The sequence below is a fragment of the Vipera ursinii genome (assembly GCF_947247035.1).
Source record: "Vipera ursinii genome assembly, chromosome: 3".
NCBI lineage: Eukaryota > Metazoa > Chordata > Lepidosauria > Squamata > Viperidae > Vipera > Vipera ursinii.
In genome coordinates, this window is record NC_139516.1 from 48,785,079 (window position 1) to 48,812,011 (window position 26,933).

Below are 26,933 nucleotides of genomic sequence, written 5' to 3' on the forward strand. Positions count from 1 at the left end.
CTACATTTCTCTATCCAAGATTTGCTCATGTACAGGTGAAACTCAAAAAATTAGAATATCGTGCAAAAGTTCATTTATTTCAGTAATGCAACTTAAAAGGGGAAACTAATATATGAGATAGACTCATTACATGCAAAGCAAGATAGTTCAAGCCGTGATTTGTCATAATTGTGATGATTATGGCTTACAGCTCATGAAACCCCAAATCCACAATCTCAGAAAATTAAAATATTGTGAAAAGGTGCAATATTCTAGGCTCAAAGTAATAATAATAATAAGTTGGAAGGGACCTTGGAGGTCATCTAGTCCAACCCCCTGCTCAGGCAGGAAACCCTATACCATTTCAGACAAGTGGCTGGCCATTCTCTTCTTAAAAACCTCCACTGTTGGAGCATTCACCACTTGTGCTCACTCTAGTCAGCTAATTAAGCCATAACACCTGCAAAGGGTTCCTGAGCCTTTAAATGGTCTCTCTGTCTGGTTCAGTAGGAATCACAATCATGGGGGAGACTGCTGACCTGACAGTTGTGCAGAAAACCATCATTGACACCCTCCATAAGGAGGGAAAGCCTCACTGAGCCTTGGTGGGGCAGTGGGCTAATGCCTCCTTAAGTAACGCCAGCTGCCTGCAATTATTGCAGGTTCGTATCCCACCAGGCTCAAGGTTGACTCAGCCTTCCATCCTTCCGAGGTAGGTAAAATGAGGACCCAGATTGTTGGGGGCAATTAAGCTGACTTTGTAATAATGCCGCTTGGGGTGTGTGTCAAAGCCCTAATAAGCAGGCATATACATAGAATGAAAGGCTACTGCTAAGCTTGTAAGCCGCCCTGAGTCTTCGGAGAAGGGCGGGATATAAATGGAATTTTTAAAAAAAGGTAATTGCAAAAGAAGTTGGATGTTCCCAAAGTGCTGTATCAAAGCACATTAATAGAAAGTTGTGTGGAAGGGAAAAGTGTTGAAGAAAAAGGTGCACAAGCAGCAGGGATGACCGCAGCCTGGAGAGGATTGTCAGGAAAAGGCCGTTCAAAAGTGTTGGGGACTTTCACAAGGAGTGGACTGAAGCTGGAGTCAGTGCATCAAGAGCCACCACACACAGACGGATACTGGACATGGGCTTCAAATGTCGTATTCCTCTTGTCAAGCCGCTCCTGAACAACAAACGTCAGAAGCGTCTTACCTGGGCTAAAGAAAAACAGACCTGGTCTGTTGCTCAGTGGTCCGAAGTCCTCTTTTCTGATGAGAGCAACTTTTGCATCTCATTTGGAAACCAAGGACCCAGAGTCTGGAGGAAGAATGGAGAGGCACACACTGCAAGATGCTTGAAGTCCAGTGTGAAGTTTCCACAGTCTGTGTTGATTTGGGGAGCCATGTCATCTGCTGGTGTTGGTCCACTGTGCTTCATTAAGTCCAGGGTCAACACAGCCGTCTACCAGGAGATTTTGGAGCACTTCATGCTTCCTTCCGCAGACGAGCTTTACGGGGATGCTGATTTCATTTTCCATTTGGTGCCAAAAGCACCAAAACCTGGTTCAATGACCATGGGATTACTGTGCTTGATTGGCCAGCAAACTCGCCTGACCTGAACCCCATAGAGAATCTATGGGGCATTGCCAAGAGAAAGATGAGAGACATGAGACCGAACAATGCAGAAGAGCTGAAGGCCGCTATTGAAGCATCCTGGTCTTCCATAACACCTCAGCAGTGCCACAGGCTGATAGCTTCCATGCCACGCCGCATTGAGGCAGTAATTGCTGCAAAAGGGGCCCAAACCAAGTACTGAGTACATATGCATGCTTATACTTTTCAGAGGTCCGATATTGTTCTATGTACACGCCTTGTTTTATTGATTGCATATAATATTCTAATTTTCTGAGATTGTGGATTTGGGGTTTTCATGAGCTGTACGCCATAATCATCACAATTATGACAAATCACGGCTTGAACTATCTTGATTTGCATGTAATGAGTCTATCTCATATATTAGTTTCCCCCTTTAAGTTGCATTACTGAAATAAATGAACTTTTGCACAATATTCTAATTTTTCGAGTTTTACCTGTACTTGCTTCACACAGTAGGAATTGAAGGTATTCAGACAGGTTTGGCAATTTTAATTTTTTAAAGGTGTTTTTCTGGTAATAGATCTGAAAATTCTAAAACTAGTGGAAAGCAGGGATTTTACATCTCTCTTTATTAAATATTGTAGCCCAAATACGTGTGCAGTTTGTAGATATTAGAATGAATAAACAAATTGGATTTTTCCCCCCGGAAATCCCATGTTTCAAGCAAAAGCATGGGGAGAGGGAAGAACAGCTTGAGAAAATGGCAAGACTGACTAGCTCTTGGTTCAATATTTAGAACTTTTATTCCAGTTATACCATCAAATATCTTGGGATTCTATACTGTACAAGGCACATACAAAAAGAGAGGGCCAAAGAGGCAGACCCAGAAGAAGGCGGAGACACAACATCAAAGACACACTACAACAGCAACAAATAATGATGGTTGAGCCCACGAGAAGTGCAAGAACCAGAATTTTGCATCTTCCTCAACACCAGAAGTGGTAAATGAAGTGAAGAATAAGATGCCACCAAAATATAACATTTAAATATATGTCAAATGTCATTTATGTTTAAGCACTTTACAAGTATAGTACAAGTAAAAATATTGCCTGGTGCATTAAGAATGGAGTAAGGACAGATGTGGCAAATTTGATGACAAGAATCCTCTTTGTGGCTTGAGATCCCCATGAATTCATGTTTAATTTTTTTTGGTCTACTGCTATGAAAAAGTTTAACACATCACTTTTTATTCAAGTAAACCACAATCTTTAGTAATAAATTTATACAATATAAGCTACTGATTATGCTATCCTTTTGCATTTTGACTTAACAAAACCATAGATCAATTAATTAAAATTATCAAGCATGGTAATGGAAAGGATATTTTATATAACCCTTTGAGAGGGAAAAGTTCATATTCTTCTCTGCTATTGACTAAAAAATATGCCTACTTAATAAACAAGGTTTGCTTTATTTGCAGGCAAACAAAGTTAAATCCTTTTGCCTTAGTACATGACATGCAAAGCACACAGATACAGATAATCCTGGTTTTCTGTGTTTGGCATATTCAAATGAGGCAGGAGAAATGGGCTGAAAGCTTACTTTCAGTCATTTTTGTCAATACTGTGCTAGATGGAACAATAGTAATACAGATTCCTATGGTCTTATTTAATCACTGCCAAAAATAATTTTTAAATTGGAAACTAATTTGTTCAGGCATTGTGCAAATTACGCTATCCAGGCTAGAAAGATGAGTTTTGAACAGGGATCACTGTTGTATATTTGTAAAGAGTCAAAGTCATACTGGTCTTGGAAGATGAACCTCAATCCGTTTTGGCAGATGGTGGAAACCGACTGATGATATTAACAACCAGTTCAGGAATTATTGCAATCCTTACTTAAAATGTTTGTGCCTTTTACTGAATGAAGAACAGTTATCTTCTACGTAATATACTGGATATTCAATGCAACTAGCTCAGTTTTGTTCCCTTTTAAGAGTGTTTTATGAAATATGTCAGATGCAGAAGAAGAATGTGAGTGGGCAGAAGGGTAGGCTATATAGTTTCCATGAGCACAGTGTATGTGTAAATGTCCCCTTTGATGCCTTACCCAGGCACCTAACATTTTTAAAATTCAAAAATGTTTGTAGAAATGTTTGTTGATCCCATATCAGCGTTCTAGGATAACAAAGCAATAAAGGGTGATTGTAGTCCAATGCTTTATTTGGAAGTTTTCACTTTCCAGGGAAAAGACAAAAGCTAAGCTAGAGTGGTATAAAAGGAATTGGTGAGAAGCATTCTGACCAGCTTGCTTTCTGCTAAATTGTAACTAGGGAGTACTTACCATGAGGTCTCAAAATTCTTAATATAGCTAATATACACCTTTACAAAGAAAAAAAAATGCCCGATAGAAAGAAATGGGTACGTTTTGAAAAAAAGTAGTATAAAGAAATCATATCTATACTTTCAGAAGTTATTTGTGATTGGGGTTTCCGTACTAGAGCCTAGTATTTATTTATATATATAAATATGACTCTTAAAATAGTGTCCACTTTCACAGAACTTCCCTCTCCCCAATCATTCATCAGTCTGACAAAGAAGAGCTTTTATCCCTTTTTAATAGCACAATAGTTTTTAAAGTCAACTGAAATGAAATTATCTGTAGTGTAAAATGTCAGTTCCAGAGAAAAACCAGACAGAACCTGTTGAAATAAAACTTTGTAATCAGTACAGCAGCAACAAACAGCAGCAATCTATGTTTTAAGAGAATGAAACTCAAATGTATCCAGAGGTAGTTGTGAATTAAGAAGGAAAACCTTGACAAACAATATATATTGGAAAGACAACTGTCAACTGCTAACTGCTATTTCCAAAAGAGAAAAATCACAAAAACCCAAAGAGAGACCACGAAGGGAGAGAATTTTGCCATCCTGCTTTCCTTGGTCATGGCAAAGTCTTGTTCAACATAATTTCTGTGCAGAATGACTGAGCACCAAGTGAAAAACATTTCAGTTGTACGCTCCATTTGTGCACTGGCAGCTGGGACAGATGGAAATGGAAAAGGGGAAAAAAATAGGATCTCTGGTTCCTGGGGAAAAGATGAGAATTTAGGTCAGATTCACCCCAAACACCTCAGCCTATGCAAGTGTAACTGCTCTGGGCTTAAGGCAGCTGATTGGGGCAGGGCAGCACGTGGTCAACAAGAATACACAGACCAACTGCAAAGCACTATATTCTTGAACTATTGGAAATTGGGTGAAAAGGATAGGATAACTTCCTCTCAATTAGTCTTGCAAATACCTTACAGTAGTAAAAAATAATGTATCCATCCTTTTAATGTTGTGGCCTTTATCCCATATACTCATTTCCCAGAAAAAAATAAAATAACAATGCTCTCAAATCTTCCTCCTCGGCAAACTTTCTGCCAGTGCCAAGTTATCCTTTTGGAGAGTATTATGGTCTCTCTGAAGTGGAAATTAGGATTGATAAGGAAGAACTAGACTGTCCACTCTTTTCAACATGAATAAGTGGTCACTATAAAGATTTATAAACCCCTTTCTTGATAAGGAGTGTTCTGGAGAAATAGATCAAACAGATATAATACAGAATTACATGAATTGGTAGGCTAAACTCTTAACCCTGTCAAATGAGAGGGGAAAACAAAATATAAAGTTCTCCCATTAAACATTACACATCAAATATGATGGTTGATCTGTTTTACACTGTACCCTAGTGTTGCTGTTTTGACTGTGAGAACATTGGAGAAATCAGGTCAGGAAAGGGGTGAGGATTCTTCGTTCTTTCCTCAGTCCCAGAACTTGACAAGAAACAGGAAAACTGAGCTGTGAGGTAGAATCAGTCGGCTATTCTCATTGTTCCTCTTCTGAAGACTCCTGGGAGATGTTGACCTCTTCTTCATCTTTCTCCTACACAGGAAGAAAATAGTATTGGGAAGATCTGCTGCTATATTGCTCTTCTTTTAAGACCAATCCTCATCCTATAGCAGGAGTAAGGACCACCATTCCTCATTGCTGCACAGAGGCAACTGATCCTCCTTCCTTATAGAGGGAGGAAGATGGCAATCAATAGAAGAACTTCAAGGAATGGCTTTGCTTTTCCTGTTGTAATGCAGATCAGTATGCCCAAGCAAAAACCTGTTCCTTTGCTAGCATTCATTTGCTGTATAATATCATCATCATGGGCTAATGCCTCCTTAAGTAACACCAGCTGCCTGCAATTAGTGCAGGTTCGCATCCCACCAGGCTCAAGGTTGACTCAGCCTTCCATCCTTCCGAGGTAGGTAAAATGAGGACCCAGATTGTTGGGGGCAATTAAGCTGACTTTGTAATAATGCCGCTTGGGGTGTGTGTGAAAGCCCTAATAAGCAGGCATATACATAGAATGAAGGCTACTGCTAAGCTTGTAAGCCGCCCTGAGTCTTCGGAGAAGGGCGGGATATAAATGGAATTAAAATAAAATAAAATAAAATAAATCATCAAACACGAAGGGAGGCTCAGCCAATCTCAATGTATACATGGTTGTACTTTGACAATAAAGGTTCTACTCATTCATCATTATGAGCCATGGTGGCGCAGTAGTTAGAATGAAGTACTGCAGGCTACTTCTGCTGTTTAGCAGTTGGAGTCTCATTGACTCAAGGTTGACTCAGCCTTCCATTCTTCTGAGGTGGATAAAATGAGGAGCCAGATTTTGGGGGCAATATGCTGACTCTCTAAACTGCCTAGAGAGGGCTGTAAAGCACTGTGGTGTGGTTTATAAGTTTAAGTGCTATTGCTAATGCTATCATGTGATCAAAGTTCATACACTTGACAACTGGCAAGTATTTATGACAGCTGCAGTGTCCCGGGGTCATGTTATCAGCTTTTGCAATCTTCTGAAAAAGTCAGTGGGGAAGCCAGATTCATTTAACAACTGTGTTACTAACTTAACAACTGCAGGTTCATTTCACAACTGTGGCAAGAAAGATTGTAAAATGGGACAAAACTCACTTAACACCTGTCTTGCTTGGCAACGTAAATGTTGGCTCAACTGTGGTCATAAGTCGAGAACTACCTTTATGTTTTTCCTCATAGAGCTTGTTTTCAGACCCCTTTACTCTGATAGGTCTTTTCTGAAGCTACTCCAGCTTTTTTGTGTGTCTGCCTAAGTGCAGGGCTTAGAACTGGACAAAAGGTATTCAAGAAAGACCCAACCAGCATAACATACAATGGAGCATAACATACAATGGAGCTAATGAAACAAACCTAATGAGCACATGGATATGAAGTCGGCATAAAAATAATGTTCACTACAAACATCTACAAAGTGAACTGCTTCAAACACAGAATTCATCTTGGACTTTTGAATTGTCATATATTCAACCTGCCACAAGAGGGACAGAGCAGAATTAAAAACACGAAACAAAAAATAGGTCCAATGTTTAAGCTCCCTCTGCAGTCTCCTTAAAAGTTTGTCCTATCCAGCAAGTAAATTCCTAACATCCACACTCTTTTAGGCCTAAATAAACAACTGTTTGTATATGAGGGAAAATATTTCTTCCTGGAGGTCTCCTGCCTGCTCTTTTAAAGCTAAAACAAATGCTATTGGAATGAGATGAGTCATGGTTGAATGCATGCGTGAGTCAGCAACCTTGACTTCCTTGTGTTTCATTCATAAAAACACACATTTAAACCACTGTGGAATGTGCCTGCCAAGTCGGTTCAGCAAGTTTTAGGGCAAGAGAGCTCATTTAGCAAAGGAAGGAAATAATCAACTCTACTTAACCTCTCTTTGCTAAAAGAAGACACACAGTGAAGGTTTCAGTTCCAATCAAGTTGGAAAAAGATTTAACAAGCTCAAAAGAAGACAATGGATCATGAAACATTTGAAAGTTTGCAGTTTAAATGGAAATATTATTTCAGAGGAAACTAATACATCTAGGTGATATTACAGATAGAGGCAGAGCAGATTAAATCCTAAATTACGGTAGTTACAGTTCTTGGAAGTAACCCAATGTGAGCATTAGAGGAAATGACCATATTCCTTGGTTTGCTCTTTGAATTTTCATGAATTGCTCTGCTGGAGTGATCTTCAAAGAATACTTTATTATTATTCTTTCCCACATACCCTACTTCTCAGGAATGGGCTTCAAAAATAATAGCATTATCTGTTTATTTGAATTCATGTATGTTCTGGCTGAATATCAACGTTAGCAGAAAGGCAAGCATAATGTTACAAGCATGACATTTTAGCAATAGTAATTCCTGCAGATAACAGAATATTTCTTATTGCCAAAATTCAGGTTTTAAGAAATTAAGGACCAAATATGCAATCTATTACAATTTCTTGTCTATTTCATGATTTAAAAGAAATGGTTTTTTAAATGTTCATTGCAAATCTGATTTCCCATTTTGGAAGACTGCCTATCTGCTTATTAAGAAAACTTGCAATGAGCTGTTTCTGGCAAGGACTGCTCCTTACACTTTGACAGCTGGCGACAGATGTGAACTGCAAAGCCATCAGCCACTTCTGATATTTAGACCAATATGGAGTCAGCAGCGTGTTCCACATTCTAAATTAATGGCATAACCTGTTTTGAACATTTTCTATTAGTTTGTAAGAATAAATGGGATTGTTAACAAAAACATCTGTTATGTCCCCAACTTCTTCAATAAGCCTAGAATTTTCTACAGATATAGTTTAGCTTATTTTAAAGGAAATCTATTTGTCTTCACAGCTGGGCTACAAATGTAATGCCAACATTTGGCATTCTGGGCAAGATCCAGTAACATTGATATCTGCCTATCTTTTCTCCACAATTCACTTCATCAATGAAGTCCCAGATAAATTTCCTACAAAGAACTCAAGAATGTAAGGATAGTATTGGCAATGCCATTCTGAATGTGCCTGTGGATTTATCTGTCCTACATGTCGTTAAAATTGAGGAAGGAAATCCCCATCAAAATATATGGCAAACATCTGATGAAATAGACTGTTAGCTCCCAGCATTATGTTTATTTATATGAATAGCTTACCTAGCCATTCTCAAAAATAAAATAGAAAAATATGGATACTATATCTGAACTGAAGAAAAACTAGAATAGTGGGAATCTGCAGCTCAGAATTGTGCCTCGAAACATGATCCCCTGCCTAGAAATAATGCAATAGTAAACTGATGGACCACGTCCTATGGGCTTAAAAGTGTGATAAAAGCATTTGTCTCAGTTTTGTTTTGTGACAAATGACTTTTGAGAGAGGCCATATGCAACCAAGTGCTCTTTGTGATTGGACCTCTCCTTTGACAGCCATTTTGTGAATTCCCCTACAACATACTCTCAGAATACCAAAAATGTCCAATTTTTTGGAAAATGGTTGATTTACGATGTGATATTTGACAAATTAATTTGGTAATTAATCTGATACAAAGTATATTTGGGTCCCCCGCTTTAATTTAACACAATGTCCTCATTTCAATGTAGAATTTTATCTGGGTTGCTATAGGAAATTTAAAATGGCTACCTGTAAGGTAAGTCCCAGCCTAGGTAAACCACTGATTTAAAGGGACTTGCCAAATATTTCTCCAAAGAACATCTGGCCTTTGTGCTGTTGTAACTTTTATTATAAGATATATAGAGATAAACATTAAGAAGTAAGATATACTTCTGTCTGCATGAAGAGGGTATAATGGAACATAATTATTATCAGAAAGAAGAAATAATCTGAAATTATAGCGAAGTCAGACAATCTTGCTTTGTGGTGTATAAAAGTAATGCTAAAGATAGAGCACATAATTTTATTAGGATCAACTTGAAAACCCTATTTTGTTAGTAAATTTTTGAATGTAGACCAGAATCTCTTCTGGGATTATTTTTTTAAAAAAAATAGTTTTAAGCAATCAAGGCCAGATGAAACTGAGTGAAACTCACTCTGCAAGAATGCCATAGTGGCAACACCAAATCTGTACTAGTTAACAGAACAAGCCACTTCCTGTTACTCACTTCAGGGCAAGAAAGAATAATTTTAAACTGAAACACAACATGTATAAAATGTTGAAAAGATAGGATTAAAAACAAAATAAACCTCGGAAAACCTCCTACCAGTCAGATTTAGCTTTGACAGGCAACATACTCTTGAAATTTCCAATAAAGAAGCATTAAGTTCCCTTATGCTACACCAATCATTTCTGGAAGAAAGTTTCTAAAACTCATCAGACCCATAAGAGAACTACATCTCAATGGATATTGTTACAGAAAGATTCAAAATTGAGAATAAATCCAACAAGTTGTCCGTCCTTTTTATCTTTATATCGCAGTGTTTTTCACTTAATATGGTAAACCTGCCTCCTGTTGAATATTTTGGTAAAGTGGCTATTGGAGAAGAATCAAAATCACACTAAAGGTTGGTGTTAGGGAATAATACCACTGATCTGTTCTTCAGACCTGCTCCCTATTCCTACATGTACCATTTCCATCACCAGATGCAAGCCCTACAGAATAGGCCAAAAACTATTACGTCTTTACTGCCTAGTAGTGGTGAAAAAACTATGGTTGTATTATGTTTTACTAGTAGAAAAGCTAAGGCATAGTTTATGAAAGGCTTGAGTCAGAAAATTCCATTTGCAAAATTCCAGATTTGTGAACAATACCTGTAAACAATACACAAACCTGTATATGACAAAATTAATTACATTCACCATATTCGTCTCTCTTAATCCAATAATTTCCCCCATCCAGTGTAACCAGTGGTTGCAAACAGATCGAGATTCAAGAGGATAAGAGACTAAAATAACCTCTCCCTTCCCCCCCACCTTTTTCTTTACATAGATATTTTTCAGAAACAACTTACTGATTTTTTCGGTCGACCTCGAGGCTTCCTTCCAGGTGTTGTTACAGCAGCTTTCTGGAGAAGGAAGTCATAAAGATGATATTTAAATGAAGATCAAAATTACAAGCTATTGCCATCTAGAAAAAACCCAGTTTGGTTTTAGACTGATTTGTATTCCTTTATTAACTATGCCTCCAGAGGTGGTGAATGCTCCAACACTGGAGGTTTTTAAGAAGAGACTGGACAGCCATTTTCCTGAAATGGTATAGGGTTTCCTGCCTGAGCAGGGGGTTGGACTAGATGACCTCCAAGGTCCCTTCCTCCTCCTCCTCCTCCTCCTCCTCCTCCTCCTCCTCCTCCTCCTTCTTCTTCTTCTTCTTATTATTATTATTATTATTATTATTTAAAAGGTTGTTGCTATATTGGAGCACTTTTGTTCAGAAGGAGTCCCTGAAAATCAGTGACAGTAGCAGGCAATATTTCTTTTAAAATAATACATTTTAAAGGAAACCATTCATTTTAAAATAGACTGTCTCAACTTAGCATCTTCCAGATGTGTATGATGAACCCCATTACCACAATCTGGGGGTATGAGAGTAGCAGAACAAAGTTATGGAACTGGTAACCAGTTGATATTATCTTATATATGTATTATACTATATAAATACAAGAGCTTCGGTTATTAAACAATATAAGACTTCAAATAAATAAAATAGATAATACATATTTGGAAGGTACCTAGTTGGGGAAGTAGACCAAAACAAGAGGCTAGTGTAATCTGTATTTCTGCTTGAGTTCAAGCACTCCATTTTGGGTTTTTCCCCTTATAACAGACATGTCAAACTCGTGACCTCACGGGACTGTTTTGCCATTGCCGGCAATGGTGTGGGTGTGGGTGCGGCTTCTGGATGATGCGTCCGGCCCACGGGCCAGCAGCTTGACACCCCTGCCTTATAAAGTGAGATGTTCAACTTTGGAAATTATGCTAGTATAATCAGGAACTACCACCTGATTCAACATCAAACATATTTTACTGTACTAGCTAGTAAACTACAAGTTATAATGAACACAGAATGACTTAAAAGTTAGCATTCCTGTATGTTATTCTTGATTATCTGACCTGGATGCACATTACAAGAAATATATTCAATGTTTGAAATCAAAGTTACTTGTGAAAAGGCACTCTAATACTACTAATAAACTGGAAAACAATCCTTAAATATTCCTGATCTTAATTGTGTTAGAAACAACTAGCCATTGCCTCAAAGAAGCCAATAATGAAAGTGAAACAGAACAGTTGCTCAAGATAGTTCCTATCTATGATGTGAAATGTTTTTTCATCTGAACACACATAATAATTTAATTTCAACAGCTGCTAAGCTAAATAAACAAAACCTGAACTGCAGGAGCTACAACAAATGCCCAGGATGATCTCAAAAATTCTAAATTAACCTTATAATTTGAGGAAGTGATTCATACACTTGAATACTTGGGTTGGCAAAAAAAAATTAGTTGGCCTTGGTCTTGTCTTTTGGCAACAGAGCCACTAGTCCTTCCCTTGTTATTCTTGACCATCACTGCCACTTTCAACAGGAGCCATCTGGGTTCTAGTACCATGACTCAGAGAATGCAGGATATGAGTCGTATATTTTCAAGAGAGGTTTGAAACCAAATACAAATATACACTGTGTTCATGAAACCTTCTACAAATCTCTTTCCTACTAAAACTCTTCCCTAGCATTTATATATTGTTCCTTTAGGCACGGGTCAGGAAGAGGACCAAGATGTGTCCTCTTACCATCATTTGACTGGCCTTTTAGGTAGTACTCTGTCAGGTCTCTGCTTCCGGTTACAGCATTCCAAAACATTCTTACCCTGAATACAGCCCAGTCCCATTTTTCTGCTTTAATTGCAGTAAGGCAAAGTCTGGATGTGTAGCTCAAAGCAGAAGGTTATTCAAGTGTCAGATTATTCCACATGCCAAACATCTTGTCTGAAATAGTTCCAAACACCAGATGAGGACCTAGCAGGATCATTTGGATACTGGAATACAAAAGTACTTTGGGAAGTAGATCCATTATTTCCATAGCACCTCACTGCAATCCCATTTAAGTATACAGACGCAGCTGTAGGAGAAACTGTCAGGCCAAGAGCAAAGCTTGGTCATCACAATAACCTGTACTTACTGCAGAGCATGCTTAGTGTAAATTTGTCTTAACATCTGTAATAGCTATTTTAGATTCAAAAGGCTCCAGGAACATACTTGCTCTGTATAGTAACCACAACAATGTAAGAGATGACTGCTAGGAGGAGGCTGCCCATTAGCAAAGGCTAAAAAATATTTCCAAATGATGTTGAGTACTGTTGTACGTATCCACATACAATAGTACTCAGCATCATTTGGGAATATATCTAATAGGCTCGGTATGGTCACTTCAGAACCACGAACAGAACATTTGTAATTCATACACCGATAGGAACTGGAAGTGCCTTTTTAATAAGGTTTTGCTCTTACTCATTAAAAATAGAACACAATAGCTGCAGAGAGTCAGATGCATAACAAACAGAAACAAATGTCTCCAGAACTTGGTTCATGTTCTCTTCTTGCTACATTTTATAATTTGAACAGATGGCAAGAGGCCTGGGCTAAGCTGAGGTGTCCACTGAAATAACCTTGGAAGCTTGGCTGTCAAATCAGGATCAAGCATCTGTAGTTCCAAAGCATCTGGAACAATGAAGATTCTTTCTGGTATTAGTTGGAAGACTTGGAGAGAGCGCGGGTGAAGAAAGACCATGCCCTTTATGGCTCTGGCCTAGTATTTCTGATTACATACTGCATATATAAACAGCTGCCAAATTATCAGCTCTGAAATCATTTATTCATTTCCTTGCTTTATTCCAAACCTTCACTAAGTTTCAGCCATATGGCACCCAATATAACAAGCCTTCATTCCTAACCAGCATGCGAATGGCACAGTCAATGTGCCATTAAGGATTGGCAACTATATAACAGAGGAAGCTAGAAGGTCAAGCCTTCCATATTCAGAGTGATGGGACAGAGAGAAGCTACCCAATCCAGCGAACTGTAATCTTCCCTCTGTGTGTGTGAATGAGACATATCTCTTTCTATTCTTTGCAGATTTACAAACTCCAGCTGCTTGGAGACAGACATGCATGCATGCGCGTGCGCACGCACGCACGCACGCACGCACGCACACACACACACACACACACAAACAAATGTCACCAGCTGTCCAGCTAATTCAAGTATCTTTTACTCAAAATCCTAGATTTGGATATCAATAGAATTCCATTATTTGTTCTTCTTTCCACATAAACTCAAAAAAATAAAAATAAATAAACATATGCATATTTACAAGCATATCTTTTCTTTGGAAACAGTTTTTCAATGTTCATACAATCTTAAAATGTGTTATACAGACTATACAGATCACTTAGTGCAGTCATGCTAAATGCAAGAATCCACTACTATGGCATGCCTGCTTAAGCTCTTACCATTAGGAAACTTTTTGTGGTATCTACACTAAATCTCCTTCCTTATAATCTAAAAATCACTTTTTCCTATTATCTCCTGGTTCAATACTTAACAAGCTTACCCATTTTTTTTTTACAATGACAGCCCTTCAGTAATTTTTTAGATTTATAACTTGCCTTTCCTCCAGAAGCTCAAAATGATACACATAATGCTTCTTCATATTTTTCTCCACAATAGTAATCCTGTAATGGACTGAGAGTGCATGACTAGTCACTCAGTAAACTTCCATGGAGGATTGGTCTCTCTCTCTCTAGGTCTAGCACGGCATCTTTGATGGTTATTCAGGTAATCCTCATTTAATAATCACTCATTCAGTGACTGTTCAAACTTCGGCTGGCAGCTCTTTTACTCGTCTTCACAATGACTCCGGAGATTGCTTGACGGCCACAACCAGGAGAGCAATCACTGTTCAAAGCAATTATGTGGGCATCTTGCTTAATAACTGCTTTGCTCAACAACCAAATTCTGGCCTCAACTGTAGTTGTTAAGCGAGGATTACTTGCATTGATGTAGCATTGAGACAGCTGCTTTTTTTTGCAGCTATCCCATACTCTTGGCTGATTCTGTTAACAGTTAACAAGAGTGATGAGGAAATTTGGGGATCCTCAACATTGAGTTTGTTTCCTAACGTATGTATTCTCATAGGTTTAAAGCAGTTATTAGCTTTAAAACAGATGCTATTTGAGAAAATGGTGTTAACTGTCACCTAAAAATTTCACAGAATACTAGGCAAAATTGATAATAGGAAAACATATTGAAGTAGTCCTTGACTTATGACCACAATTGAGCCCAAACGTTTTGTTGTTAAGTGAGTTTTGCCCCATTTATGAACTTTCTTGCCACAGTTGTTAAGTGAATCACTGCAATTGTTAAGTTAGTGAGAAGGTTGTTAAGTGAATTCGCCTTCTTCTTTGACTTTGCTTGTCAGAAGGTCGCAAAAGGTAATCACATGATCCCAGGACACTGCAACCATCAATAAATATGAGTCAATTGCAAGCATCTGAATTTTGATCATGTGACCCTGCGGATGCTGCAACAGTCATTAAGTGTGAAAAATGGCCATAAGTCAAGGGGACAAGACTTTAGGTCCTATTTTATCACCAGATGAAAAACTACATCTAGAATTCTTATATTCTTCATGTGTTGCTTAGTTTTATCTTAGAAACTTCAAAAAATCAGACTGATATACACAAACAGATAATAAATTGGAAAATGTTACATTTAAAATAAAAAAAAATGGAAGACATAATAGACCATTTGAGAAATAAACGTAAGAGAAAATGCATAACCTTTCGAGTTATAACTCACCTCTTGTAATGGTATGTGGGAATGACCTTGGGAGAGGGGAAAAAGCTGCAGTTGGATAAAAGGTATCTTAGCCAGCAGAAGGAAATCTGAGCATAGCAAACTTCTCAGAAGTTTGGGGCTGTAAAGTTGAGGGGAGAATATACTTTTGGACTTGCAAGATTCTGTTAATGTAATTTATAAATAGCAGAGCAAATAATCCTGGATGTGCTTCAAAAGTGGAGGTTTTTAAGAAGAGTTTGGACAACCATTTGAAATAGGATGGTTTCCTGCTTGAGTAGGGGGCTGGACTAGAAGATCTCCAAGGTCTCTTCCAACTCTTGTTATTCCTGTATGGATTACTTTACAAGGCTGATTTCAATCTTGCTAGTTTGAAAGGACATTTTTCCCCCCATTGCCTTCACTGGCCAAAAAAACTGAGGGTGTCTTCTGAGGGGTTTGCTACACTCATATTCTTACTGAGGCTAAGCTGTCTCTTAACCAACTGTTGACATGGCTGCAGCCCCATTATTACACATCTTCATTATAGGTATTCTTTGACATACCACCATTCATTTAGTGACTGTTTGAAGTTAAACAGCACTAAAAAAAGTGACTTATGAGCATTTTTCACACTTTTGACTGTTGTAGCATCCCCACGATCACGTGATCAAAATTCAGATGCTTGGTAACTGGCATATATTTTTATTTATTTTATTTTATTTTAATCCCATTTATATCCCGCCCTTCTCCGAAGACTCAGGGCGGCTTACAATTTAAGCACAAACCAATGTGCTTAGCAATAGCCTTCATTCTATGTATATGCCTGCTTATTAGGGCTTTCGCGGCATTATTACAAAGTCAGCTTAATTGCCCCCAACAATCTGGGTCCTCATTTTACCTACCTCGGAAGGATGGAAGGCTGAGTCAACCTTGAGCCTGGTGGGATGCGAACCTGCACTAATTGCAGGCAGCTGGTGTTACTTAAGGAGGCATTAGCCCACTGCTCCACCAAGGCTCATGGACAACCATTTTTGATGGTTGCAGTGTCATAGGGCCATGTGATCACCCTTTGCAACCCTCTAACAAGCAAAGTCAATGGGGAAGCCAAATTCACTTAACAACCATATTACTAACTTAACAACTGATTCATATCTAAAGAGATTCTCCTTCATCCAGGTCATGGTGGTCCCAAAGGTCTTTTTTCAAAAGGCAACTGGACTTGTTTTTTCCTTGAAGACATTTTACTTCTCATCTAAGAAGCTTCTTCAGTTTTGTCAGTGAAAAGTCTTCAAGGAAAAACCAAGAAAGTCCAGTTGCCTTTTGAAAATGCAATGCTTTACTTAAAACTGTGGCAAAAAAGGTTGTCAAATGGGGCAAAACTCATTTAACAGCTGCCTTGCTTAGCAATGGAAATTTTGGGTTCAACTGTGGTCACAAGTAGAGGCTATCTATAGTAGGTGGTCCTAGTAAAGGCATTAAACGTTTGCTCCAATACATTTAATGTTTGGAGAATGCCACTGACATTCCTTATGGCTGGTTTATTCCTCCATAGATGCTATTTCTGTTGAAACAATTCTCCAGATCAGCCTTAACAGACACTATCAATTGGTATATGTGCATAAAAACAACAGGAAAGAGTACACATGATTGAGTATGACTTTTAATTCATTATCCAACAGCCAGAATACCTACCCTTCCCTTTGAAGTGGCCTTGTTTTTGCTCCCCTTTGGTCTGCCACGTGGTCTCTTAGGTATTGGTGCCTCACTGGGTTCTTGCTACAAACAAAGAGTATTACAGTGAGTGACAGAGAAATAAATGTAGTTAATGCTTACACATCCACTCAGGGCATTTTGCTTTGTACCCGGAAGCTACCATAAAAGAAATAAAAGAATCCCACCAAACTGCAACCAATACAGCCAATTTAGAAACTTGATACGCAGACACATTAATTTCTGGTAGACGTTCATAATACAGTCTACAGTGTTTAAAGAACGAGTTTCAAAAATGTTAATACCATGAAATACGTTTAGTGGTACAGACCACACATTTTTCTTATACTCATGTGGGAATGGGAGCAACCTCTGGCTTGCTGCTGGCTTCCCCACAGAGTTTGTTTATGGGAAGCTGTCAGTGAACCTTGAAAATCTTCCTTTCCACCTTTTTCTTTCGTTACTTTTTCCTTCCTTCTTTCCCTCCCTCTTTCACATTCCTTTCCTTCTGTTCCTCCCTCCTTCCTCTCCCTTCTTCCTTATTTCCTTCTCTCCCTTTCTTCCTGTCTGTTCCCTTTCCTTTCCCCCCTTTCTTGTTCCTCTTTCTCTTCATCTTATCTTCCTTCCTATTCCTATCTCCCTTCTCCTTCCTTTTCTTTCTTTTTTCCGTCCCTTTTCTCTTCCCTCCCTCCCTCGTTTCCTTTTCCTCTTCTCTCCTGTCATCCTTTCCTTTCCCTTTCTTTTTCCCTTTCCCCAGGCTGGGTGGAGGACGGAACAAGGGAACGCGGTGTGTTCCCATGGAATTGTTGAAAATGAGGTTCACATAATTGCAACTGATTGAGACAATGCTAAAACAGCAATGTCGAAGAAGCCACAACTTCCCCAAATTTCATTGCCTCAGGAGTAATGGATCCCAGCATTTTGTAAATTAGCCAACTTGAAAATGTTGAAAATGTTTTGTCCTATGATGCGTGTTTCAACCAGTTAAAAGATTACAGACACAAGTTTTAGTACTATGGAGAAGCCAATACTCTAATATCATCAGCCTTTCTCCAGAAAGATTGTCTCCCTGTACTACTGCCCTTGAAGACCACTCGGAGGCTCCAACTGGTGCAGAATGCAGCCGCGCGAGTTGTGTTGGGAGTCTCCCGATACTCCCATGTTACACCTCTACTCCGTGAGCTGCATTGGCTCCCAGTTGTCCTCCGGGTGAGATTCAAGGTGCTGGTAATGACCTACAAAGCCCTACATGGCATGGGTCCGGATTACCTACGGCAGCACCTGCTGCCGGCGTCAACCTCCCTCCGTCCAGTGCGCTCCCAGAGAGAGGGCCTCCTCAGGGTGCCTCCAATCAGAGAATGTTGACTGGTGGCCCCCAGGGGGAGGGCATTCTCTGTGGGCACGCCAGACCTGTGGAACCGCTTGCCGGTTGAGCTCCGGATGGCCCCCGACCTTCGCTCCTTCCGGCGGGATCTAAAAACCTATTTATTTGAGCAGTCCAGCCTGGTCTGATGGGTTTGGGTTTGGGGTTTTTAATATGGTTTTAACTATTGTATATATCGGGCATAAATTATTTAATTGTTTTTTAACTTTTGTACTTTGTTTTTTTAATATTTATTGCCCTGTACACCGCCCTGAGTCCTTCGGAAGAAGGGCGGTATAAAAAATAAATAAATAAATAAATACTTCAGGCAGATGGAAGAGGAGGATGGCAGTTCAGAACAGCAAACACCCCCTCCCCCCGAGTGGCCTGATCTTTATTGCCCTGTATACCGCCCTGAGTCATTCGGGAGAAGGGCGGTATAAAAATCTAATAATAAATCTAATAATAAATATATATTTGCTTCTGGTAAAATAGAAAACATACCATGAAGCTGTCATCCAAAATCAAAACTATACTTAACTATCTTGGATAAATACTTATGTCTCTGAGGAAAACTCAGAGCAAAGAGATCAGGACAGAGATTGAAGTTCCAGGAATGGTGAAGTGATTCCCTATCAAAATCTTCTATTGAATTATATCATAAATGATAATGTGATTCAAAGTCTTTTGAACATCTATAGTAGTGAGATAAAATATGTGAACTCTTTAGAAACACAATGTTTGCTCAATGTGTTCAATATACTGTACTAAGTGCTTTGTAAGTTCTACTTATTAATATGACTTAGTTGAAACTCTGATCATTTTACAGATGACAATATTGCAAAATTGCAGACAATTCTAAAGAGTTCCCAAACTTTCAACACTTTAAGCTGAAATAAATCTATAGAGGGAAATTGCATTCTTTCTGGGATCAAAATAAACTACTCTAAGGCTGAACTATTCTCCTAGTATAGCAGGATACTGCATTCATTGAAGCTACTAAAGTACTTTCTAGATACTTTAGGAAGAAAAATATTTTGATACTTGCAAATAATGAAAATAGCAGAGATTCAGAATTTGCTTCAGTACTCCTCTACAGAACTGTGTTTGTCCCAGAAACAAAGGAGTTAGACTGTCACAATTATTGCCAGCATCATAAAGCAAGATGCCCTGATTCCCAGAGGAGTTGCTTTCATTAAGTATGCAGAGTAAATGACCTACTGATGTTTAACTTTCATTGTGTATTATCAATAGCTTTGGTCGCACCATAATAGTCCTTTTTATTTCCCTTTTACTATGACTCAGTTGCTTTAAGCAATAACCAGCAAGATTCATAGTATATCTTGCAGAAGCTTCCCCTAATAACATGAGGGAAGTTGAATACTGTACAAACCTGGGGTTGCTTCCTGGGCCGACCTCGTCCTCTCTTCTCTGAAACATCCTTGTCTTGTTTAGCAGACAGGGGTTGGCTTGATTTTGCACTGGATTCACTCATCTTCTCACTTTTAAAAGGACAGATATAAAATGATTCTGTTAATTCTTTTCTCTCAAATGTCTACATAGATTTAAAAGCAGATTTTATTCTGGCTACTAGAATATCAAACTTTATGAAAGGGTATGTGAACAATGCAAAGGACTCTGTTCTCTCCCTATCCAGGGAGCAAATGAAAAGCCCAGTCTACACTTTCAAGAGGTGCTCTTATCCAAGCAAAGAGGAAATGCCCTCTATTTGCCTCAGTAGGGAAAGCTGAGTGCTTTGAAAAATGGATCTATTCAGATCAGCACACTCCAAAGGCATCCAAAGGGCCCCCTGTTCTAAATTTGTGTGTGTCTGTATGTGTCTGTCTGCTTCACTGCAGTACAACATACAGGCTAACACGAATATCATGATAGACCATTATTAGAAGAGTTGGCTGCACTACTGTGTTATCCTGCCAAGCATGAAACTAGAACACTTCCGATTTTTATTAAAGGCTACATGTTTTACTGGACTAAGAATATCAGTGCTTCTTAAAAGTTAATCAGACTCACTTCACATTTATTGTAGTACCAACAGATTATCATCCAGCTTTTAGAATATTTTTTTTACAATTGCTGCCTGATTTAATATCCAAATAGTTATTAGCTTCATTCCATGAATTCATTAATTTATCATTGAACTATAGAAGAATAGCCAGAGTTCTGAATGAAAAAAAAGTATGGTTTGTTTTAAATGAAGCTTCAGAGCAAAAAGCATTTTCTGCTATGGAAAAGAGGGCTGTGTTCAGGGGCATCTTTTGTTTTTGTTTTTTAGTAAGCTTTATACTTTAAGGTGAGTTCTCTGAAGCCCATTTTGAGACTATGCCTTATAATTACCATGGCACTGCCAGTGATAAAATTACACTGAAGAAAAAATAATATCCTAGCATTTTGTTCTTTGTATACTCATAATCACCTGTATATTGATGCTAAGCAATAAGGAAGATGTTTTTCCCACATAATGCAGAAAAAATTGTGATAAGATTTCTGAAAAAAGGCACTGGGGATGGAAGCATAAAGAAGAGTCAGCCAGCCCAGTGTTACATGTCTAATCCAAAGATCTAAATTGAGCAAGAATAAGAATTTAGGAAGATACTTATTCCACAAAGAATTTGAAAAATAGAAAACATAGGGAAAAGTTATTTAAAGCCAAAATAAATGTCGTAAATATATTTTAGAAACTATAAGGCCTTCTGCAAGACAAAATTTAAATATTATTCTATAAAAGTTATTAAGGGCAATTGACAGGAAAAGTGCATTACATTGACTAAGAAATCCTATTTAAATTAGGTCTAAGTCAATCATTCCCAATTTAAAGGCATCAAATGGGTTTAGGTCTTTATGGCACATCGGGTTGAGGAAAAAAAGGGTCTACACACTTTTTTCTCTTGAAGGCCAAACCCATATCAATTGTGCTGCTATCACTATGACAACAATACTTTCTCTGAGTGGGGCAAGAATGATGGTAGCTCTGTCTGAATATCTGAAATGCTATATGGGAGGGACGTTAAACCTTATACATATAGAACTACTTCGATCAAAACCTCTGCTTTAAGATAAAAATGAGAATGTCAATATGCCAACTCATGTAATTTTGTATCGCTCTGCCCCTTAGCTATTTTTCCAATCACACATAGCAATATACTACTTCTTCCTGAATCTTGTATGTCTGCAACTTGACAACTGTCCGAATCTATCAGAAACAGGGCCTTAAAAAGGGTAGACTACCTGCTGAGCTGTTTCCATGGTGACCCCTATGATGAGGGGGAGTCATTAGACAGCAACTCCCCCACAATAAATACCAATGTATCAGCTTGAAATGTAGGGCACCATCTTGTCCACAGTTCTAAAAGATTCACATTGACTATGTTGATCAAACCATTTCACTAAAGTTAGGTGCCTTTGGGCAACCACAGCATATCATCCAACCATTGATTGTCTTTGTTGACCCCTGAAGAGAAGAGAAGTCCTCAACTTTTCTGTGCATTCCAAACACAGAGAAGTTCACTGAAATGCTGGCTTGTAGATTTTTTCTCCTAGCTGTTGCCAGGAACTGACAGTACCTTGTCAGAAAACCCTTAAAGGATTTTGATTAAAAAGAGCCAGGGCTGTTTATATATGATAAAGATTTATCAAAGCTCCAGATATGGTTGAGGTCAGCTCCAAATTGAAAGCAGTATGTACTGTCTCAATGAATCTCTTCCCCCCCTCCCCCCACTTGAATGTCTAATATAATATAACAAAACCAAATCAATGTCTTAATGCCTTTGGATACTAGAACCTTTCCTCCTCACATTAATTTAGAATTTTGTTTGCATCCATGTCCATGCAAACATGTTCTTTGGTGTCTGCCAGGCTATCTTCCTGCCTTCAAAGTTTGCTTAAGACATCCTCAAATAAAAATACAGAAGAATATGGATGCTATAAAAACCTCCTCCTCTTCAATGGAAATAATATTTTGGACCCCCCTATAGATTATATATTGATTCTTAAAAACAAAACAGAGGGGTGGTTATGTATCTTACCTGCCATGAAAAAATATGCTGAGGTGGCAGACAGCGTTTTAGGGGGATTAGTGAGCAGCAACGTCATCAGTTGTCCTTTTGGCAATGGGTGTTTTGGTGACCAGCTAATTCCCTCATCTACATGGACTGCTTTTGTACATTGACTGCCTTCACATCCAATGACAGATATTTTCTTAGCATTACCACAATACGCATGTAATTTCCAAATGTTGCCAGAGATCCAAAAATGTGCCTTCCCCTTTTCTTACGTACACCATTAGAAGCTTAGTCTGCAGCACTGACAATACGAGATAGAAACTTTCCATAAGCAAAGATCTGAAGAATACAGTTCATGGGACTGAGCATTTTAAGACACTCAGAATATTTGATGAAGCTTTATTATTTACAAATATTGCCAGTAGCAAAAGCTCATTTCTATCCTTATTCCTAAATGCAAAGCATACAGTTTAAAGGGTCCATATTTTTTAGATTATAATATTATCTAAATAGTTTTTCTTCGAAACTTATAAATTCAAAAGTTGAGAAAAGCTCACTTTTTTTTAACAAAAAAACTCAGCCAAGAAAACAAAATTAAGAGAGTTTTTATAGGATGACCAAAGGAGATTTTTTGGACTTAGAATCAGCTGCCTGCAGGATGTAGATATTTCTAGGAACATTGTTTAATATTTAGAAATGCTTACTGTAGAGTTGAATTTACTGAATTTAGTATGGATTTACTTTGGAATAAATTTATTAAGCAATGAATTGTAAATAGTTTTAAAGGAACTGCTATGAAATTATGGTCCCTATGCCATACGTTTCAGGAGAATTAAAGGTGGCCAATTTTTTAAAATCTTGGTATCAACCCTGCTCTTTCTACACTGAGGCTACATGAAGCATATTCAGTAATATTGTAATACCACTGGAAAGTGCAAAGCCAGAATTTTCAAACCCATGTTTGAGGGTTTAGTGGGGTTAAAAAAAGTGCTTCATCCCTTAAATCAATCAAAATGAAAAAAAGGGGGGGGAAATGGTATCATTAAATTTGGGGTTGCAAAGAGGTGCTGAGAAAGATGCATGCAGCCAATAAGTTCCTTATATGTGATACAGATAAATAGATCTTCTCACCTAAGATTAAAAAGCCACCATCACAAACCACACTCTGAAGCCATCAATACATCTTCACATAAATATATACAGTATCTATTACATTATTACCTTTTGTGGTAGAATAAAATTATGCAAAAGAAGGAGCAAGCAGAATAAATTAAATAACATGAAACAGAAAAAAGCATAGCTAAAATTATGTTACACTAACCCTATTCATTATACTCAACATACTTTCCTATCATTGAAAACCACCCCTGCCTCTCCCATACACTGATTCATATATTGCTTTTTGTTCTTCAGCTCTCATCAGCTCCACCCAACCATAAATCTCTTGGTCTTCCCTTTCCTCTCAAGTCATTTGTTTGTTCTTCATATATTTATTTTGTAATTCAATCCTCATTTACTCTCTGCATGTCTAAACCACTTCAATGTTTTTTTTTTCATATTGGTCACTCACTTTTGAATTCAATACACAGTCATCCATCACTCATTCATTTTTGACCCCATCTCTTTTTCATGTAGCCACACACTTAAGTATCCTATTCCCACTGCATTCAAGTGACTGTTATGTTCCTCTTCACATATGCAGCTCTGGCTTCCATACAACTAAATAGGCAAAAGCATGCTGTTCTCACAGCCATTTTTGCTTCTTTTGGCAAACATTCATTCTTCACCATAGATCAAATGCAACCTACTACCTTTCTATTACATGTTTTAAATTTTGTCCATATCCCAATTTACAATATTTTAACATGATATACAACATCAATTTACTATTTTTTTTGCCATATAACTTATTCATCCTATTTTCTCTGTAAAAAAGTACTTTAATATTTAAAACATTAATTTTCAGACCAAAACTCCTCAATGCATATGCACTGTACAATTTAGCACTTGCTACAAATCAATTTCTCAGCCAACAAAGCATTTTCTACGTACAAAGTATATATATGCTCAACCAACGTATCTTTAACATCACCACAAACATATTAAATAATGAGACATTCTTACCACTTGCATAATACTGAAATGCTGATTAAGCATTTTATTCATTTTCTCACAGATTTTACTTCAGCTGTATAATGCTTATTGCATTCGGCAACCAACTTTCAACATACTCTTGCAAAATAACCCATAGCTCAAGCTTATTTTCTTAATCATAAGTTTTCTCCAAATAAACATGTATTTTTTGTTTTTCAATAATATATTGAAGAATAAAGATGAGCTGCATATCTCTTGTCCAGCATGTAACTGCACTATATTCTTCTCTTCTTTGAATTAGAAATCTGTCAGACATGTTCCTAGGCCCACTTAACACCTAATTCTCCTTGTAGTATCTTTCTTTTTCTGTGGGAGAACACAATGGAATTCTTCCAGATATTAGGCATTGGTGCTGGCTTCACACATGTTAACCACATCCATATTTTAATATTTCTTTAGTGATATCAGCTATTACTGAAATCTTCTCAGTCTAAGATTCTCACAGCATTTATTTCCATTTCATTAGTCTTTTTTTGGACACTAAGAACATTTCAACTCCAATCTTTGACATATCCCTCAAATATTCTTTCTAAGACATATGCCTTGAGTTTCATCCCAGCAGTCGTTCTGTTTCAGTGAGTGGCCTCTTTCACTTCTTTTTTTCTTGTATCCATTTCCCCCATGAATCTTTGACATTATCAAGAAATGGTCGCCCAACATTCAGAAGATCAGGGTTTTGTATATTTTGCTCAATTTTCATTATAAACAATCAAACCAGTCATATTTTTAGATTTGTATTCCTTTGCAATATGTGTGAATAAACTTACAATCACAAATTCAAAGCAGACCTTTTTCTAAGCAAATACTCTGTATACAACATTGTTCTCAATTATTCCTGAGTCTCTGGATGGCCTAATCACCTTTTCTGTACACTCATTCATATCATCTAGCAGAAAAAATTATTCTACTAAGGTTATATTTCATTCAATATGTTACATTTCCCCAACTTCACCTCTAGTTTTTCTATCCTCCCTCACATATAGCATTCCTTGCTGCAGACAAGACATTGGGCAAAACCAGTCTTACTCCTCATGAATAAGAAATAGGAAGAAATGTTACTCGAGGTAAGCTAGGATCTCAATTCTAGAAACTATCTTGGAAGCATACTGTTGCCTTTACCACACAAACTAGAAAATATATTAATGTACTAATATACTCAATTCAAGATATATCAACATAACCAATACCAGACCAACACATTTTCAAGAAATATTATACTTTTCCCTTCTAAAAACCTTTCAGGGTGGACTGAGGAAAATGCAGAAGGCTGTTAATTTCACAGAGCTGGTACTACCTGGAAAATGCTCACGCACAATGACTGATGATGTAAAAGCAATCATACCAAGTTATTAACAAAATGTGAAATTCATACTGAGGCAATATTTTTTATCAATCCAAATTTTAATTCAAATTTCCATCAGACCAAAAATACAGATGATAGAATGAAAAATTGTACATAGTATCATCAGAAAATCATACTGTTTGAATTGGGAAGTCAGTAAATAAATCATCATCTACTAGTAGGAATGAATTTCCAGTTTTAGATTCTCTTCATGTCTAGAAGGAGAGAATTATTAAATCTGAAAATGTAGGAATGGGATCTCCTATATATGAGGTGCACACACACACACACACTTAAAATAACACAAATTTTGAGATCTTATAAACAGGATGCAAAAGCAATTCATTGGTGAAAAAACCTAAGGTAACAGCTTTATTATGTTGTCAACCTCTTTTTGGAATTATGATTATAAACTAGGCTTCTTCCCCATCTGGGGCCATCCAGATGTGTAACTTCAGACAGCTTGCCTAGGAATGACAGAAATTGCAGTCTAATATCTGTAGAAGACACTAGCTTGAGGAAGATTGATATATGGATTGAAGATTATAGTTATAATTATAGAGCATTTATGCACTGCAATGTATATGCATTGTAACCCTATTTATATCATTGAAACTCAGAAACAGCTTGGCCTGTAGCTCTTCTACTCTACAGATTATACTTTATACAGGTAGTCTTTCACTTACGACCACAATGGAGCCCAAAATTTCTGTTGGTAAGCTAGACAATTGTTAAGAGAATCATGTGCTCATTAAGCAAATCTGGCTTCCCCCACTGACTTTACTTATTGGAAGCTAATTGGGAAGGTTGTAAATGGTGATCACACGACCCTGGAACAGTGCAACTATCATATATGCCAAATGCCAAGTGCACAAATTCCAATCACATGACCATGGGGATGCTGCAATGGTCATAAGCGCAAAAACTGGCTGTAAGTCACTTTTTTCAGTGATTATAACTTCAAACCGTCACTAAACTAATGGTTAAGTCGGATATTATTACTACTTGTAATAATATCAGAATTATACTAGGCTCTACAACAATAACAAGGGTATACATGTAAATATCAAATCAAATAAATTGAGTAAAAATTACTTGCAGCAAGAATAGTATTCATAT

General features: G+C 37.6%; 1 protein-coding gene across 1 annotated transcript in view; it reads right to left on the reverse strand.

Annotated features, from left to right (window-relative positions):
• Positions 1-2,330: 2,330 nt before the first annotated feature.
• Positions 2,331-26,933, reverse strand: part of HMGA1 (high mobility group AT-hook 1) — a 29,337-nt gene continuing 4,734 nt past the window's right edge. Inside the window, exons 2-5 of the mRNA XM_083357938.1 lie at positions 19,693-19,801; positions 16,919-17,002; positions 10,405-10,458; positions 2,331-5,486 (exon numbers count right to left, since the gene is read on the reverse strand). Coding sequence (XP_083214064.1) covers positions 5,430-5,486; positions 10,405-10,458; positions 16,919-17,002; positions 19,693-19,794 — 297 coding nt within the window. The 5' untranslated portion in view covers positions 19,795-19,801 and the 3' untranslated portion in view covers positions 2,331-5,429. The remainder of the gene's footprint in view (positions 5,487-10,404; positions 10,459-16,918; positions 17,003-19,692; positions 19,802-26,933) is intronic.